This window comes from Rhipicephalus microplus, chromosome X (assembly GCF_043290135.1).
Source record: "Rhipicephalus microplus isolate Deutch F79 chromosome X, USDA_Rmic, whole genome shotgun sequence".
NCBI classification, from domain to species: Eukaryota; Metazoa; Arthropoda; class Arachnida; order Ixodida; family Ixodidae; genus Rhipicephalus; species Rhipicephalus microplus.
The window spans coordinates 279,448,178-279,464,018 of NC_134710.1; the positions used below are offsets into that span (position 1 = coordinate 279,448,178).

At 44.6% G+C, this 15,841-nt stretch overlaps 1 protein-coding gene across 1 annotated transcript in view; it reads left to right on the forward strand.

Annotated features, from left to right (window-relative positions):
* Positions 1 to 15,841, forward strand: part of Sap-r (prosaposin) — a 207,916-nt gene that overhangs the window by 141,615 nt on the left and 50,460 nt on the right. The window contains exon 32 of the mRNA XM_037418579.2: positions 359 to 524. Coding sequence (XP_037274476.1) covers positions 359 to 524 — 166 coding nt within the window. The remainder of the gene's footprint in view (positions 1 to 358; positions 525 to 15,841) is intronic.

The following is a 15,841-nucleotide window of genomic DNA, read 5'->3' on the forward strand; positions in this document are numbered from 1 at the left end:
GACGTTAAACCCCACATATCAATCAATTATGTAAAGAAGCTAGCTTTGAGGCAACATGCAGGGATAATTTTTAATTATATTTCCACAAAGCCTTGTTGACAGTGTGGGTTATGCATAATATGTATTATTTTTGCTGTAACATTGATTTTTTCACATTTGCTGAAATTGCTACCTAATAGCTTAACATTCTATTGCACCTGTGTTTTGAGGGACACTCTCCTCCCGAATTTTCTTTAGTTTGTGTGTTACTATGCCTTGGTAATCTACGCAGCTTCTCGAGATAACACTTGAAGTGAATGTAAACTTGAGTGTAGTAGCGTGCACTGGTAGTTTTGTAACCTCTTTCTGCTCCCTTTAGGAGGAGATCAAGGAAGCACTAGATGAAGTCTGCACCCTTTTCCATGGAGATAGACGGCAACAGTGTGTTAATATGGTCAACACATATTTTGAGATTATTGTGTCGCTCATAGTTCAGGACTTCACGCCTCAGCAAATATGTCAGACAATTGGACTGTGCCCATCAAGTGAGTACTGGTTTTCCTCAGCCACATTTTAAGTATGTGGAATGCAAGAACACACATGTACTTACTGTAAAAACTTACTGTGCACTTTCTGGGGTATAGTTTGACTTCCTGACTTAAATACACTGTAGAATAAAAATAACAAAAAAGTATGCGAAATTGCCGAAGTATCAAAAGGCACCCTCACATTGAAATAAATACACTTTCAAATACTTCACAGTGGCAGTACTACTTATTTACATGTGCATTTGCAGGCCAGTATTACATGCCAGAAGGCCTAAAATTCAAAAGCTTAAGCATTGTCCATTTGAAACGTTTCAATCATGATGTAGTGTTCTCAACTGGGCTAAGTCAAAAGGCACGTGCTGTTTTGAATGCTTTAATTTGGATACAAACGGAGGTCGTAGGTAGTAATTTAGTGGTTTGGTGTGTGAAACCCCAGGGACTTATTTAATTTCTCGGTTCATGTTACCAATGCTAAATAAAATGGGATGCAAATTCTAAACACTGATTCTGCATATGCTGTATACAAGTGAAGTTTGCTTGACACAGGGCTACACCAGGCAAAAGCCGCAGCAGAAGATACAATGAAGGAGAGATGCGATTTTAAAAAAAAGGTGGTAATCTGCAGCCTAGGGCAAAAAAATTTTCGCTGTATAGATAAACTTTTATGCTTATTTCAAATACGTAATTAGTTTAATAATAAGTTGCACTGTTTGTTTTATGCCATGACAGTGTATAAGGTATATAGTTTGTTTTGCGCAAACTTTTTCAGCCATAAACTTATGTTACAAAGTCGTTAATGGCTCATATTGCTCTACATAACTGTAGAATGCAAGTAACTCCAGGCAGGGGCGTTTGCGTAAGTAGGCGTTTGGTGTGTAGCCACACCACGGACCCGAGCTCTCCCTCTCCTAGCCGTGCGTGGCTGAGCCGTGTCTAGGGAAAAGGGGATCCTAGGAGTTGAGCCGATGCCGGGTGATTGGACCTTTAAGGCCCCCTGGCCGAGGCAACACACCCCTTTGTCCCCGGCTTCACGTAGGCGGCACCTCTGGGCTGACCCACCCAGGGGAATGCAGCAGTCGCCTTTTCCTATCTGTCTCGCCTTACATCTTTGTCTTTTCTTTTCTTTAAATCTATCCTGTCTTCTTCCCTTTTTCATTCACCTCATTGTTTTCTGGTAGCAATGGTTAACCTCATGTAGGTATCCAACCTTGGGTATGCTATATCCAATTATAGTGATAGCGTACAGCTGGCGTTGTGCAGACTTGCTTCAAGTCTTGCCGCGTCTCCTTGTTGGGCTCCGTGGTGGGCGGTTGGCGCCGGCGCCGAACACATGCACTACTCCCATGGATAAACAAGCTACTTTACTCCTTGATCGTCCTCAAAAAAGAGGGCGCACCAAAGCACCTTTCCATTTTTTTCTGAAAAGCGATGACATATTTCCAAAATGTCATGTGATCCATTGTGAGGGCAACCTAACTGCTTGCAAATTGTCTCCTTTCCTGGTGGCGAAATGCCTCGGAAACACCATTGCACCAGGCTACAAGGCCACGAAAATGACTAGCGGTGATTTGCTACTTGAGCTTAAGGACAAAGATCAATTTGAGAAAATGAATGAGTTGAAATGCATTGGTGACGTACCAGTCACAGTGTCTGCACATATAACAATGAACATGAGCCATGGTGTAATATCAGAAGATGACTTCTTGCACCTTAGTGATGAAGAACTTATTGATGGGTTCCAGAATCTAAATGTTATGAAGGGTTAAAGAATAGTGATTCGCCGGGAAAATGAGCAGATCTGTACTAAGCGCATAATACTAACCTTTGACAGTTACATCAATTTTCGCGTGAGGCCGTACATCTCGAACCCTCGATGGTGCTATAAGTGCCAGCGGTACGAGCGTGGATCGCAGACGTGCCGGGGAAAGCAGACATGTGCCAAATGCAGCTCTAATGAACACAAGTCCGACGATCGCGAATCATCTCCACATTGTGTGAACTGTGATGGAAACCATCCAGCCTACTCTAGAACATGTCCTAAATGGAAGATCGACAAAGAGATCATCTCACTAAAAGTAAAAGAAAACATAACATTTCATGAACCAAGGAATCGTCTTTCAAACCTTGATCACGCCAGTTTTGCCGAAGTGGTGCCACGAGGGGTAGTGCCACAAGTGCCTCGGTAGTCTACTGCGCTCATCAACAGTGGCCCAGCAGTCACTTCGTCCACCCCCCAGGTGGCTGCTGCTATTGCCGCGCCGCCAACATCAAAGGTGGGTCTGCAGGCTTCGACTAACAGGCCCCGAAGCTGAATCGAATTCCAAGGCCGAAGACGCAAGTCTCTGTTCCCGGTCTTTGACCTTCTAGTGCCTCGGAGAAGGCAATGGAAATCGATGGATGAACACCAGCGTCGTCGACGCCTAAAGATCAGCGCTCCTTGGAGCGCAATAAGAAAGAGAAACATCCCATAAGCGCTCCACCAAAGGGGTCAGTAACTTGAAGGGTAGCCTCCCTTCAACACATATCTCTAGCACATTCATCTGAACACAGGACACATACATTTCTTTCTCAATATGACCACACAAATACTACAGTGGAATGCCAGAGGCCTATTTAATAACCTAGATGATATCAAAGACTTGCTAAATGACTATCAGCAAAAAGTGTTCTGTGTTCAAGAAACTCATTTGAAGTCAACTCGTGTGAATTTTTTGAAGCAATATCTGGTTCTTCGTAAAGATCGAAATGGTGGCAATTTCTTGTCTGGAGGTGTGCCCATCATTGCACAAAGGAGCGTAGCTTGCCATTACATTGTGCTACAAAGCTTTCTTGAGGTTGTGGCTGTTTGCGCTATTCTTTTCAATTATCTTATAACTATCTGCTCGATCTACCTACCCCCCGACAAACCATTCAATAAAACAGAGTTCGAAAAGATTTTTTATCAGCTTCCAGAACCATATGTGTTAATTGGAGATTTTAATGCTCACAGTTTGCTATGGGGTGATACCAGATGCGATGCGAAAGGTCGTGCAATAGAAACTTTTTTGTCACATCTGGAGCCTGTCTGCTCAATAAGGCAGAGCCAACGTATTTCAGCACCACACACAATACATATTTATGCTTAGATTTAGCCATTAGGTCACAGTCACTCCTACCTTACCTAGATTGGAAAGTTATCAATAATCCATGTGGAAGTGACCATTTTCCGACTTTTTTAGTAACAAGACAACAGGATGACCGACCTTCTTATCCTAAAAAGTGGAACTTTCATGTTGCAAACTGCGTGAAATTAAGAGAGATATGTGCACTATGCCTCGAAAAGGTAGACCATTTGGAAGTAGAAGAGATGGCCAACTATACTATATCTCCGAACATGCTCTTACTTGTGCGAAAAAGTGCATACGGCATTCCAGCAATGATAAGGTTAACACAAAGCCATGGTAGAATCGCGAGTGTGAAATCGCTAAAAAATGGCAAAACAAAGCATGGAGGACTTTTTCTCGCTACGCGAAAGTAGAAAACTTGATAAACTTTAAAAGTTGCAAAGTGAATGGCAGGTGTATTTGCCGTATAGCCAAACAGGAAAGCTGGACACACTACATGTCCTCAATAAACTCCCACACAGACGCCAGCAAGATGTATAATAGGGTAGTAGGCCCAAATCTCTTCCCTTTGGTGAATGACTGCAGTGATACAATAGAAGAACAGGCAAACGCTCTTGGTGGACACTTAAAGAAAATGTAAAGCTCAGAAAATTATATAGCTGAGTTCTTAAGCCACAAAAGCATAGCTGAAAGTGTACCTCTGTGCCCGAACAAGACTGTATCAGATGGATACAATAAACCACTAACACTATATGAACTGAAGCTTGCCCTTGGTTCCTGTGTAAGTTCTGCTGCTGGTTCGGATACAATTACCTATGAAATGATTGTAAATCTCCCTGATGAAACCCTGAACTGCCTTTTAGCACTTTACAACAAGATTTTGAATACCGGAAAATACCCTCTGCTTGGAAAAAGGCAATAGTACATGCCAATCCTTAAACAGGGCAAAGATCCCTCTTCGGTAAATAGTTACAGGCCTATCGCCGTCACAAGCTGCCTACTCAAAGTGTTTGAAAAAAGGATTAACCGCCGCTTGGTCTATTACTTAGAATACAACGGTATATTGGACCCGTGCCAGTCTGGCTTCCGTACAGCTAGATACACAACAGACAGTCTTGTCCACCTTGAATCATATATACGTGATGGGTTTGTACACAATCAATACTGTCTGTCTGTTTTCTTTAATCTTGAGAAGGCATATGCCCCGCCATGGTGGTCTAGTGGCTAAGGTACTCGGCTGCTGACCCGCAGGTCGCGGGTTCGAATCCCGGCTGTGGCGGCTGCATTTCCGATGGAGGCGGAAATGTTGTAGGCCCGTGTACTCAGATTTGGGTGCACGTTAAAGAACCCCAGGTGGTCAAAATCTCCGGAGCCCTCCACTACGGCGTCTCTCATAATCATATGGTGGTTTTGGGACGTTAAACCCCACAAATCAATCAATCAATTGAGAAGGCATATGATACTGCCTGGCGATATGGAATCCTGCAAGACCTATCGTCTTTCAGAATATGTGGCAGGTTGATTACCATGTTAAGAGATTACCTGTCTGAAAGGAAGTTCAGTGTAAAAATAGGCACTGTGTTATTGCGCACATTTCTTCAAGAAAATGGAGTGCCATAGGGAGGAGTATTAAGCTGCACACTATTTATAGTTGAAATGAACTCTCTTTGCTCTGTTATTCCTCCTGCAATATCATACTTCGTATATCTGGACGACATTCAAATCAGTTTCAAATCGTGTAACTTGACTGTATGCAAATGCCACATACAGTTAGGCGTTAACCATCTTGCGAAATGGGCTGATGAGAATGGTTTTAAGTTTAACACTGACAAGACTACTAGTGTGCTTTTCTTAAGACTAAGAGGTGTACATCCTGACCCCTGCATACTAATGAATGGACAAAGCTTAGTCATCGCGAAAGAACAAAAATTTCTCGTAGTAATTTTCGATGCTAAACTCGCCTTCATCCAGCATATAAAACAGCTGAGCTAAAATGTTTAAGGACTATGAACCTTTTAAAGATTTTATCGCATCAGTCGGGGGGGGGGGGGGGGGGGACAGACAGGCACTGTCTCGTATCTCTGTTTAGAAGCCTGGCTTTGTCACGCATAGACAATGGATGCATAGTATATTAGTCAGGTTCAAAACAGCGCTCAAACTATTGGACCCTGTATACCACTTAGGTATCCGGCTGGCACTTGGTGTCTTTTGTACCAGCTCTATCCACAGCCTTTATGCAGAGTCAGATCAGTGGCCACTGGACTATCAGCGCACGTATTTAGGAGTCAACTATGCAGTTAGAATCATGTCTCTGAAGCAGCACCCATGCAAAACACTTATGAATTATGTGTTTACTACTCAGTTATACCAAAACCCTCCGTCTATCGCCCCACCATTTCCATTGGCAATAAGACCTGCAGTAGAAAAACTTGCAATTTTTTTCATTGACCTAAAGGAGAGTGACCATGCCGAACACATCCCTCTATGGCAGCAGTGTCCAGTCACTTTTGACTGATCTTTCAAAGACATCATAAAGGAAAATTGTCCAAGTGCACTCATTGAGCAATATGTCTTGGCCCTTGAACACAAATATTGTTCAGCCGCATTCTTCTCTAATGGCTCAAAGTCTCAAACATCTGTATCTTGTGCAGCCAACAGACAAAAGTTCTCCGACACCAGAATCATGCATATACAGACCAGCATTTCACGGTGGAAGCCTGTGGTATCCTGCCTAATATGCAACACATTAAACAACACAAGATATAAAAGTCTTTAGTGTACACAGTATCTTTAAGTGTTGTCAGGGCCCTGTCTTGTGGCAAGTACAGCAAGAACACCACTTTCAACAAGCTCCATAACGAAATCTATGCAGCCTATAAGCTAAAACTTTCTATTGTTATTTGCTGGGTTCCAGGTCATTCTGGGATCGCGGGCAATTGAATTGTGGACAAGAATGCACGAAAAGCTGCTGGTCGGCAAACCATTGATATAACCTTTATTCCGAATGTAGATCTAAAACCTGTTGTGCGTAGAGGTTTACGCAACCACTGGCAAGCTGAATGGGACAACAAGTCGACAACAAACTTTACCTTGCAAAACTCCAACTAAGGAAAGTTATGCCACAAAAACTCAACAGATTTGCCCAAGTCACTACAGTCGAACCTCGATATATCCAATGGCGCGGCGATCGCGAAATAGTTGGATATATTCAGAATTCGATATAAAAAAATCCCGAAAAAAAATGCGTCAACAGCTTGCTGAAAACAACCAACGAACTGTTCAAGCGTGGTGCAGTAAATACTCACTTGAAGTTTCAAACATAGTATTTATTGTGTTGGTTTAAAATATTGAAAAAGAGTAGCCTGCTTTTTGTTGGCCATGGCGTGTTTGACGACTGCGTCCTCAATATAGTCCAGGCGATCCATAAGTGATAGGCCGGTGCCTTCAATCGCGCCGCAGTGGCGGCGCACAAGGGCCAAGTCAGCTACGACCTCAGCTGATGTCGGGAGCGGGGCACCATCAGCGCTTGCGGGATCCACCTCGGCAGAGTCTTCATTTGGTTGCTCAGCAGTAGCTTCGGCGACAATCTCCACATCCGTGAGCCCCGCCGTTCGGAGTTAGGCCTGTTGCGCACCACAGCGCGCGACAGGCCTAACTCCTAAGGCACAAACACTGCGAGTACAATGACCGATGCGTGCCGATGCTACGGGGGAGGAGCTTGTAACAAGTGCGCAATGTGCCGTTGACACCATAAAAACTGCAACGACTGCAAGCTGCAAGGCTGCGGCGTGAGTCCGGGTGTAAAGCGCGCACATGGCGCGCCCATGCCGGCTCGCCTGACTGCTTTCGCTTTCCCGGCGGCAGCGCGGGCTGTGTCCGAGACAGTCGTCTGCGTCCTTTCTCTCCTATACTTTCCTCCTCAATCTTTACTTCCCATTCCCCCTTCCCCCCGCACGAAGCCGTGTTGGTGCCTTCTTTATGAAAGTCGATAACAGCTCCGCGCTTTTCTCTTCTCTTTCCCCATTTAAGAACCTCTACCGCAAGGCTTCGGCGCGCGTATGCCGCTACGTTAAAGTGACGCTCTCGACGCCATCGATGTGTGCAGATTTCTTTAAACGCCCGCCGCTCTACCGCTACTTTCGAGAGTTGCGGGAAAGCTTGCCGCCTGTCAATGGAGCGCGGGCGGTTTGGGGTGGCTGAGTTCGATATATCCAGTATATGTCAAACTTTGTTCGAAATAAAAAATCAATAATGCATGCGATTTCCCGCGTGATATAGGTGCCGTTCCATATAGGCAATAATTCGATATATCCGTGTTCGATATATTGAGGTTTGACTGTATAACCCCTAGTTCACACTGAAGCATCCATTTTCTACAGTGACCAAAATGCTCCTGCTGCCGAAAGGCAAGAGTCGTTCACACTGGATGCCCCCTGTGCTGCTGAATATGCCATCTACCACTGGACGAACACGGCATGGATGCGCTGTGAACCAGTAGATATCGCGGCTCGCAAATGCCATTACACTATCTGGTGGTCTAAACGTCGATGATTCTCGTATGCAAGAAGCAAGAAAAAGCAGTAGTGCTGAATTTGCTGGCAAGACACCAGTGGCGTTGGTGAATCCGTCTTGCTCTGCAAGACCCCGGCAAGCTCGGTCACCCCTTCCACGAAATAGAAACGTGAAAAAGGTACAGAATGGGTGAAACTCCCGCTGGTTATAACATTCAGTTACGTGCACTGGGACATGACAAGTGAGTAGGGTTCAGCCTCCACTTTTCCAAATTGCTTGATGAGCGCTCTTAGGGTGCGTTCACACTGAGCATTCCGGCCGTCGAAAGTGCGCCGAATCTGATTCGGCGGCGGCCAGATTCGCCGAAAGGGCCCTTTTCGAGCTGATCGCTCTCGAACCGATTTTTGCGGCGTCTGCTGCTGAATCGGTCGCAACGGACCAATAGGAGTGCTAGTGAAAGATTTTTGAAAAATGGCAGCAAAGCCCTACTCACTTGTCATGTCGCAGTGCATGCAGTTGAATGCTGTAACCAGCAGGCGTTTAACCCATTCTATGCCCACTTCACATCTCTATTTCGTGGAAGAGGTGACCGAGCTTGTCGTCAACGTGACCAAGCTTCTCGTGGTTTCGCAAAGGAAGACAAACGCACCAATGCCGCTGGCGTTGGCGGTTTTTCTGCTCTTTATGTATTACGAGACAGCGACTTGCTAGCAAAGTAAGCAGTACTGCTTTATTTTGCTTCCTGCATATGAGAATCATCGAAGCCTAGACCACCAGATAGCGTAGTGGCATTTGCGAGCCGCGACAACAACCGGCTGACAGCGCATGCATTCTCCGCTCGCCCCGTGATAGATGACATATTCGGTGGCGCGGAGCATTTAGGCAGCGCGGAGCGTTTCGGCGGCAGCAGAATTTCGCTCGCTGTAGAAAGTGAATGCCTCAGTGTGAACTAGGGGTTATTGGTTCGGGAGGACTGATTTGGTGGCAGATGCCGCAAAAATCGGTCCGAGAGCGGTCGACGCGGAGAGAGCCTTCTCCGCGGATCTCGCTGCCGCCGAACCGGATTCGGCGCACTTTTGGCGGCCGGAATGCTAAGTGTGAGCGTGCCTTAACACGGCTCAGAATAGGCCACACATATGCTACACATAAACACCTTTTCACAGGCACTGATCCACCTACATGTATACACCGTGCAGAGAGTCTAACCATTTTGCATGGCCTCATTTAATGTGCTGTGTTTCACCAAGCACGACTGACCCATTTCAGGGAGCTCTACCAGTATCGTATCCCACTTCATCCCGCGCTGGTTTTATCACTTGATGCAGTGGTTGACCTTAAGAGACTTCTTAATTATCTTGCGAAAGTAAAATTTATAACAATATCATTTCATCGTAGACACCAGGGTGGGCCTTGCGTGTTAGGTACCGCCTGGTGCAAAAAACACAAGTATGTCTGAACCTTCGCAGTTCTTGCTCAGGCAACGACTTCTGCCGTGAGGGTCTCGGGCCTTGCTGACTCGTTTATCATCAGACTCCAGCCCGTGAAATGAAGGCCTGTAACAAAGTGACATTCCTTTTAAACACACTGTGTTTTAAATATTTCATTGACATTCCCTACACAGCATTTGCTTTAAAATTTAGACTAATAACCTGAAAATGAAACAACGCTTTTACTGGCACTCTTTGGCCTTAGATGCGTTTGCGCCAATAAAACTTAATAAAACTTAACATAATAAATACAAATAGCTATCAAGAAAGTGCATGTAAGACATTTCAATGGACAAGAAAATTGTAACATGATAATTAAAATCCTGAGCGTGTAATAATGCTCACATTAGGTTCAGAATGATCATAGAGGCGATATAGTTATAAAAAAAATGCTTGCACCCCTCACATGTTAAGAAATATGTGGGCAAAATTTCATTCCTATCAAGCTATCAAAAGTACCAAAATTTTGATGTTCAAACTCAAGAAGTTGCCCAATTGTGGATCTAGAGAAAAACACTTTTTAAAGGTGCAAGTGAAAGCTCATCTATGCGGAAAGGATGTTCTTAATGGGGACGTGCCTTTCAAAACGAGCTTTCTTGTTTCTAGTCAGATCCTGATGAAGGATGGTCTCCCTGTGTTTCATAAATATTTCGAGGCGATTCTACAAATAGGTAATAATGAGACAAATTATTTCTTCCATTGAACCTCATGAAGGGGCTAGAGGATATATAGAATGACAAAAATTGTTGGTAATTACTGTATGCACAGCCAAATATAAGCTGAAGGGGGCTGTGTTTTCAAAATAATTCTTTCGGAGCACCGAAATTTTTTGTTGTTTTCTCCAGTGATACTGCAATGAGCACACTTGCACGACAAACAAAAAGCCCTACAAAAATATTCTTTAGGGAGTAAAATGAAAAACTAAGATAGCAGCCCCCTCAAGCACAGTTCAAGGAGCATTACAGAACAAACTGAATCAAAAACTGTGAAATAGTTGCCAAGATATCTACTCCACAAGCTGAGCATAATGCAAAAAAAAAAAAAAAAACAGTATTGAGAAAACTGCGTTTAAAGTTCCAACTTCTCTTTAAGTCTCTAAAACACCTAAAAATTGTGATCTTAGGTTTGTCTTGTGGTATTAGAGTTCTCAGGCATGTGGCCTCTGCAGTGTGTGCCTTTGTTGCTTTTTTTCTTCATAAGCTCCCTTTTTTTTTTATCTACAAAGAGCAAGTATGGGCTTCAAACTAAGTTTTTTTGTATGAAGGAGGGGTGTGATAGGCATGACAGGAAAGATTGTAATTGAATAAAGCCATATACTGAAATGATTACACATCTTGCTTGTGTTCAAGCTGTCATTAGTGTAAATAAGTACTTCTTCATTACAAATAATCACTGAACATTTTTTTTATATAGGGAGACGTTTATTGCACCAGAAAAATGGCTCACACCATAACAGCCTATGCCTTCTTTCAAAATAACAGTTATAGGCAGAAAACTGGTGGCACAGGAATGTTTTAGCATTTTATTCAGACCCCTGTTTCATACATGCTCTTTTGCCACTGTAGCCGTGAAACTCATCATCATACGGCCGGTTCCGGAAATACTAATCTACGAGGCTTTCATTGCCTCAGAACATTCAGACGCTCCCAGTGATACCAAGCACGGCTCTAAGCTCGTCTAAATCGCTTTACAAAAGCTTGTTGACAGCACTCCATATGACCTTGGAGTGCGTGGCCACGTGGACAGTACAGCCGGCACGTGATGCACTTGGCGGCAGCGTTCGGTGTCGTGCAAAATGTGTAGCTACAATGACAAAATATCAGCGTGCAGTGAGCTTGGTATCGCATTCCTGCCAAGACTCCCTGATTGGCCCGGAGACTCCTGGATTTCGACCGTTTTTTCCGGTTGTACAGTTGTCATGAAAATCTCCCAAAAATCGAAATTTCTATGCGTGATCTGGCTGTGTTAACAAAAAAGCATCTCAATCCACTCCAGGCTTTTCTAACCTACCTCATTTTATTATAAATGAGTTTAAGAGGCATTCATGTAAACGTACAGTATAATCTCAGTGATGCGAAACCGCGGCAGGTATACGAATTCTTGAAATTCCCCAGCCAAATTGCACTATGTTTATTAGGCCTCCATTCGAATGTTTTGAACACATTTCCTAATCCCGGTGGTTAATGCGAAATTTAGTACGGAAACCGTCGAACGAAGGCCGCGAGCAGCGTACCCGAAGCTTCGGGAGTAGGCGTGCGACCGGCGCACGCACTGTCTTCTACAGTGCGTGTGATTGTCGTTGCCACAACCGCTGTGGATGAAACCGCGGTCGCTCTTGACACGATCGTGTATGGCGATGTGGTAACTGACCACGGAAAAAGGAAATAACTGACAGAACCCCGAAAGTGTGAGCTCAACCAGTCGAAGCAATGCTGCTTTACACAAACTCTGAGGAAGAAAACTGTGGCAGATGCTATCATAGATGGCATAAAACGACTTAGTTTTGAAGGCGCGTGCGCAGCCAAGCGCATGGGAATTGTAAAATGAACTACCGTTTGCCGCAACCGCCGTGCAGAAAACCGAGGTGGTGGCGACGCGATAACGATCTATGAGCTCCAAGAGCACGCAGCAGTAGGTTCAAGGCAGCAAATACGTAAAAAAATGAAAAAGTTAGTTTCACTGCAAGGGCGAAGCAATAAATGCGTCAGCAACAACTTGGAATGAAACGCTGAAAACGGCAAGCAGAGCGAAACGTGCATCGTGCTGCTCACACACAAATGAGGCACGAAAACGATACTCGCAGGGCGAGAGCGAACTAACAACGTTTACCGCTCGACACGTATTGCGCTGCTTAAACGAAAATGATGCACGATACGTAATCACAGGTACAGATGCGTACAAACTAACAAGTGTCTCAGTTGTTGTACCTTGCTGTGTATGAAAAGCGCGCTGTTTTCCCAAAAGGGGCCTGTGCAGAGACCAAAGTGACCTTTGTGGGCCGGCAATTAACACTTTCGTTTCAGTGAAAGCCGATGGCACATGATTCCCCCACGAAAGGATAAGCGCTGGCTTACAGGCATCTATTCATTGGGCAAAGATTGAGAAATAAGCACGCGTCGCCACATCACAATGAACTCGGCGGCGAGCGCGGGTGGCTTTTTTAAAGACGATAGTCTTTCTTGGGGACCTTCAACGCAAAAATTTTAGTCTGTCTGACTGTACATTTGTCTGCTTGTCCACCTCGGGTATTTGAAACATCGGGTATTTGAAGCATCGGGTATTTGAAACGGCCGACCCCATCCGCAGCGCCCACCTATGTTGCTCAAGATTCAGCGTTTATACTTGTGCAATTGTCGATTAAAAAGCAATTATTGCGCATTTCTGGGGCACCATAATAACATGTATATATTCTGCATGTGTGCCTTTTACTAGAAAAGGCTTACATCAGTAATTTTAAGGACCGTAGCGCTTATCACGCTGCGCTGATCGTCGCATGCTTGCACGAAAAGGCGAGTGTTTTCAACGCTTTGCTAAAACGAGACGGTGGTGGCACCTACCCGTCGTCTTGCGTTCTACACCTTATCACCTCTGAGGCGGGCGCGCACACCCGTCTCGGAGCCACGCGCTTTGTTTTTGAAAAAAACTTCCAGATGGCGCTCATGTATCACGTGTGACGTGACTTGATGCGCTCGTTCGCCTCCGCTGCACGTTCGAGGCACTCTAACGCAGCGCCTTCAGAATACCATTCACTGATTTTCTTGAGCAGAACATCAAATAAATGTTTTGTTCACTCTCTCCACATGCAAGACTATCACCTTTCGAGGACATTGGCAGTATAAATGCAGATACAGGGCCAATTTTTTTTTTTTTTAGTGTTCATATATATAGATATACGGTGAAGGACATATACGGTGAAGGACGGCGGCGGTGGCGACGGCAAAAAAACAGCCTGGACTGTCCATATAATTGCTACCGCAATAGAAAGGGGCTAGAGGCGTTTTGGCGTTCCTGTCAAAAGAATCTGGTGGTGAGCAAAGCTTTGACCCCCGCTTTTGCGGCAGTCAGCTGCGCCATCCAGTCCGTTCACGTGTGTCCCAGGAAGACTTACACGGATTGTTTTAACTTAAATAGATTCTGCTAGTTGTGTTGATCCCTTGAGACTCTCACTTCAGTGAAAAACTCTACCCTTGTGTGTTTGACTACTCCTAGCCACTATGAGACCGCAAGGCTGATGTTGGCGATTGTGATTGACACCCCCCTCCCACCCTTTATGTTTTTCGCGGTTTTTTGTTTGTTTTTATGTCCTTGTTTTTTGTGCCCCCCCCCCCCCCCCCCCTGCGTTGCTCTAATCTCCCGGATTCGGAATCCTTGAACTTGCAGGTATGGTGTCGCATTTTCTTTGGACGACGCACGAAACTGCTAGCCGCTGTTCTGAGCAATCTTTGGCAGTAGGGGGGAGGCGACAAGCTTGACTGTGGGGTCCGCTGCCGATGCGTGAAATGCCCGTCTGTGGTTCCGAGGAGCTAGAGAGTGATGTGCTTTGTTGCTTGTGAAGAAGCACGTCGCCACGAGTGCGCTAGCATGTTGTTCCTGCCTGCAGTCTTGCCGTCAGCATAGTTAGGCCTAAAGACTACTCGGATCACGTGCCGCGCTCGTAGATCGCACACCTGCTCGTAGTAATCTGATCGTGCGTCGGTTTACAACTTATTACTAAAAAGTAGTTATATCCTAAGTGATCGTCGAGCCTTGATCACGTAAGAAGTAGCATTTTTCGGGAGCCATGTCCTCGCGATGCACAAGTAGCAGACGACGATCTCGTGAAGCCAGCATCAAGCCAATGGCGAAGCGAGCCTGGGGCAACATGGCGGCCACAGCCAACCAAGAATCTCGAATTGACCTTCAAACATTTCCTTTTCGTGTACTTGTTTTAGAAAGGAGCTAGCCAAGGCAAGAAATTCGTACACGTAGAAATGCTCTTTCCGATGAGCCCAAGAAGCCGGCTTCCAGCCATGCCATCGCAAAGCTATAATTTTTTTTAATTTCTGTTTTCTTGATTTTCAAAAAAGAGTTTTGCTACCTAGGAGGGTGAAAAGAATTTTCCAAAGCACATCTGCTTGATTTTCAGTGTAAATATTTTGGAATCAGATAGAAAAAAGGTTTCAGAAACTTGGCTTCATTTTCAAAAAATCAATTTTTTTGCCATTTTTCGTTATCCTAAAGCCGCGTTCCCCTTAAGGTGATTTCTTCCATTAAAAGATCCTGGCAGTCATGGTTATTTTGAGCATGTGGCTTTTGTGAACTCTTCATGTGAAATGCAATGGCAAGCAGCCAGGTGACAATCTTCAGGGGACTCTAGACAATGAGCTTTTGTTAGTTTTCATTGGCCACCTTCTGCTCTTTAAAATCAATTTTATCCAACTTCGAGTTTAATTACAATGTTTATTTTTTTGTTGGGAAAGTTGACAAACTAAACTTGTGACAGCAAAAAAAAAAAAAGAAAAATATGTAACTTTGGAAAAAAACTTGCACTTTTCGACTCTCGTTTTCTCCTGGCGCACAATACAGTCATTAAGTTGGTAAATCTGCTCTTTACCACATCATATTGAAACTTCTTAAAGTTCGAATTGTATATTTTATGCAAAATGTAGTCTTTCAAGGCAATATTTTAATTTGGTAAGTACTGCAAGAATTTATGCATAAATTGTAATAGGGCAGTTGGGCAAAAAAGGTAAATAATTTAAAAAAAATAATTTTTTGAACTGTAGATCTGGTGACCATACCTTGATGACACTGTGCCTATAAAGTCCTCTTCCTAGTACCTGTATGTGTCAAAGAATACTGGAACCATACAGGTTCAGTGCACTGTGGTGATAGAGGTTAAGCAGAACTATCATGCCTATTTTCTCACTGCATCTTGTCAATAAAACCCTGGGTCTTGTCCAGAGCGGTGTTATGTTCATTGAACTAAACCACTTGCTCCACTCACTTAGCCCCGCCGCAGTGGTCTAGTGGCTAAGGTACTCGGCTACTGACCCGCAGGTCGTGGTTTCGAATCCCGGCTGCGGCGGCTGCATTTCCGATGGAGGCGGAAATGTTGTAGGCTCGTGTGCTCAGATTTGGGCGCACGTTAAAGAACCCCAGGTGGTCGAAATTTCCGGAGCCCTCCACTATGGCGTCTCTCGTAATCATATGGCGGTTTTGGGACGTTAAA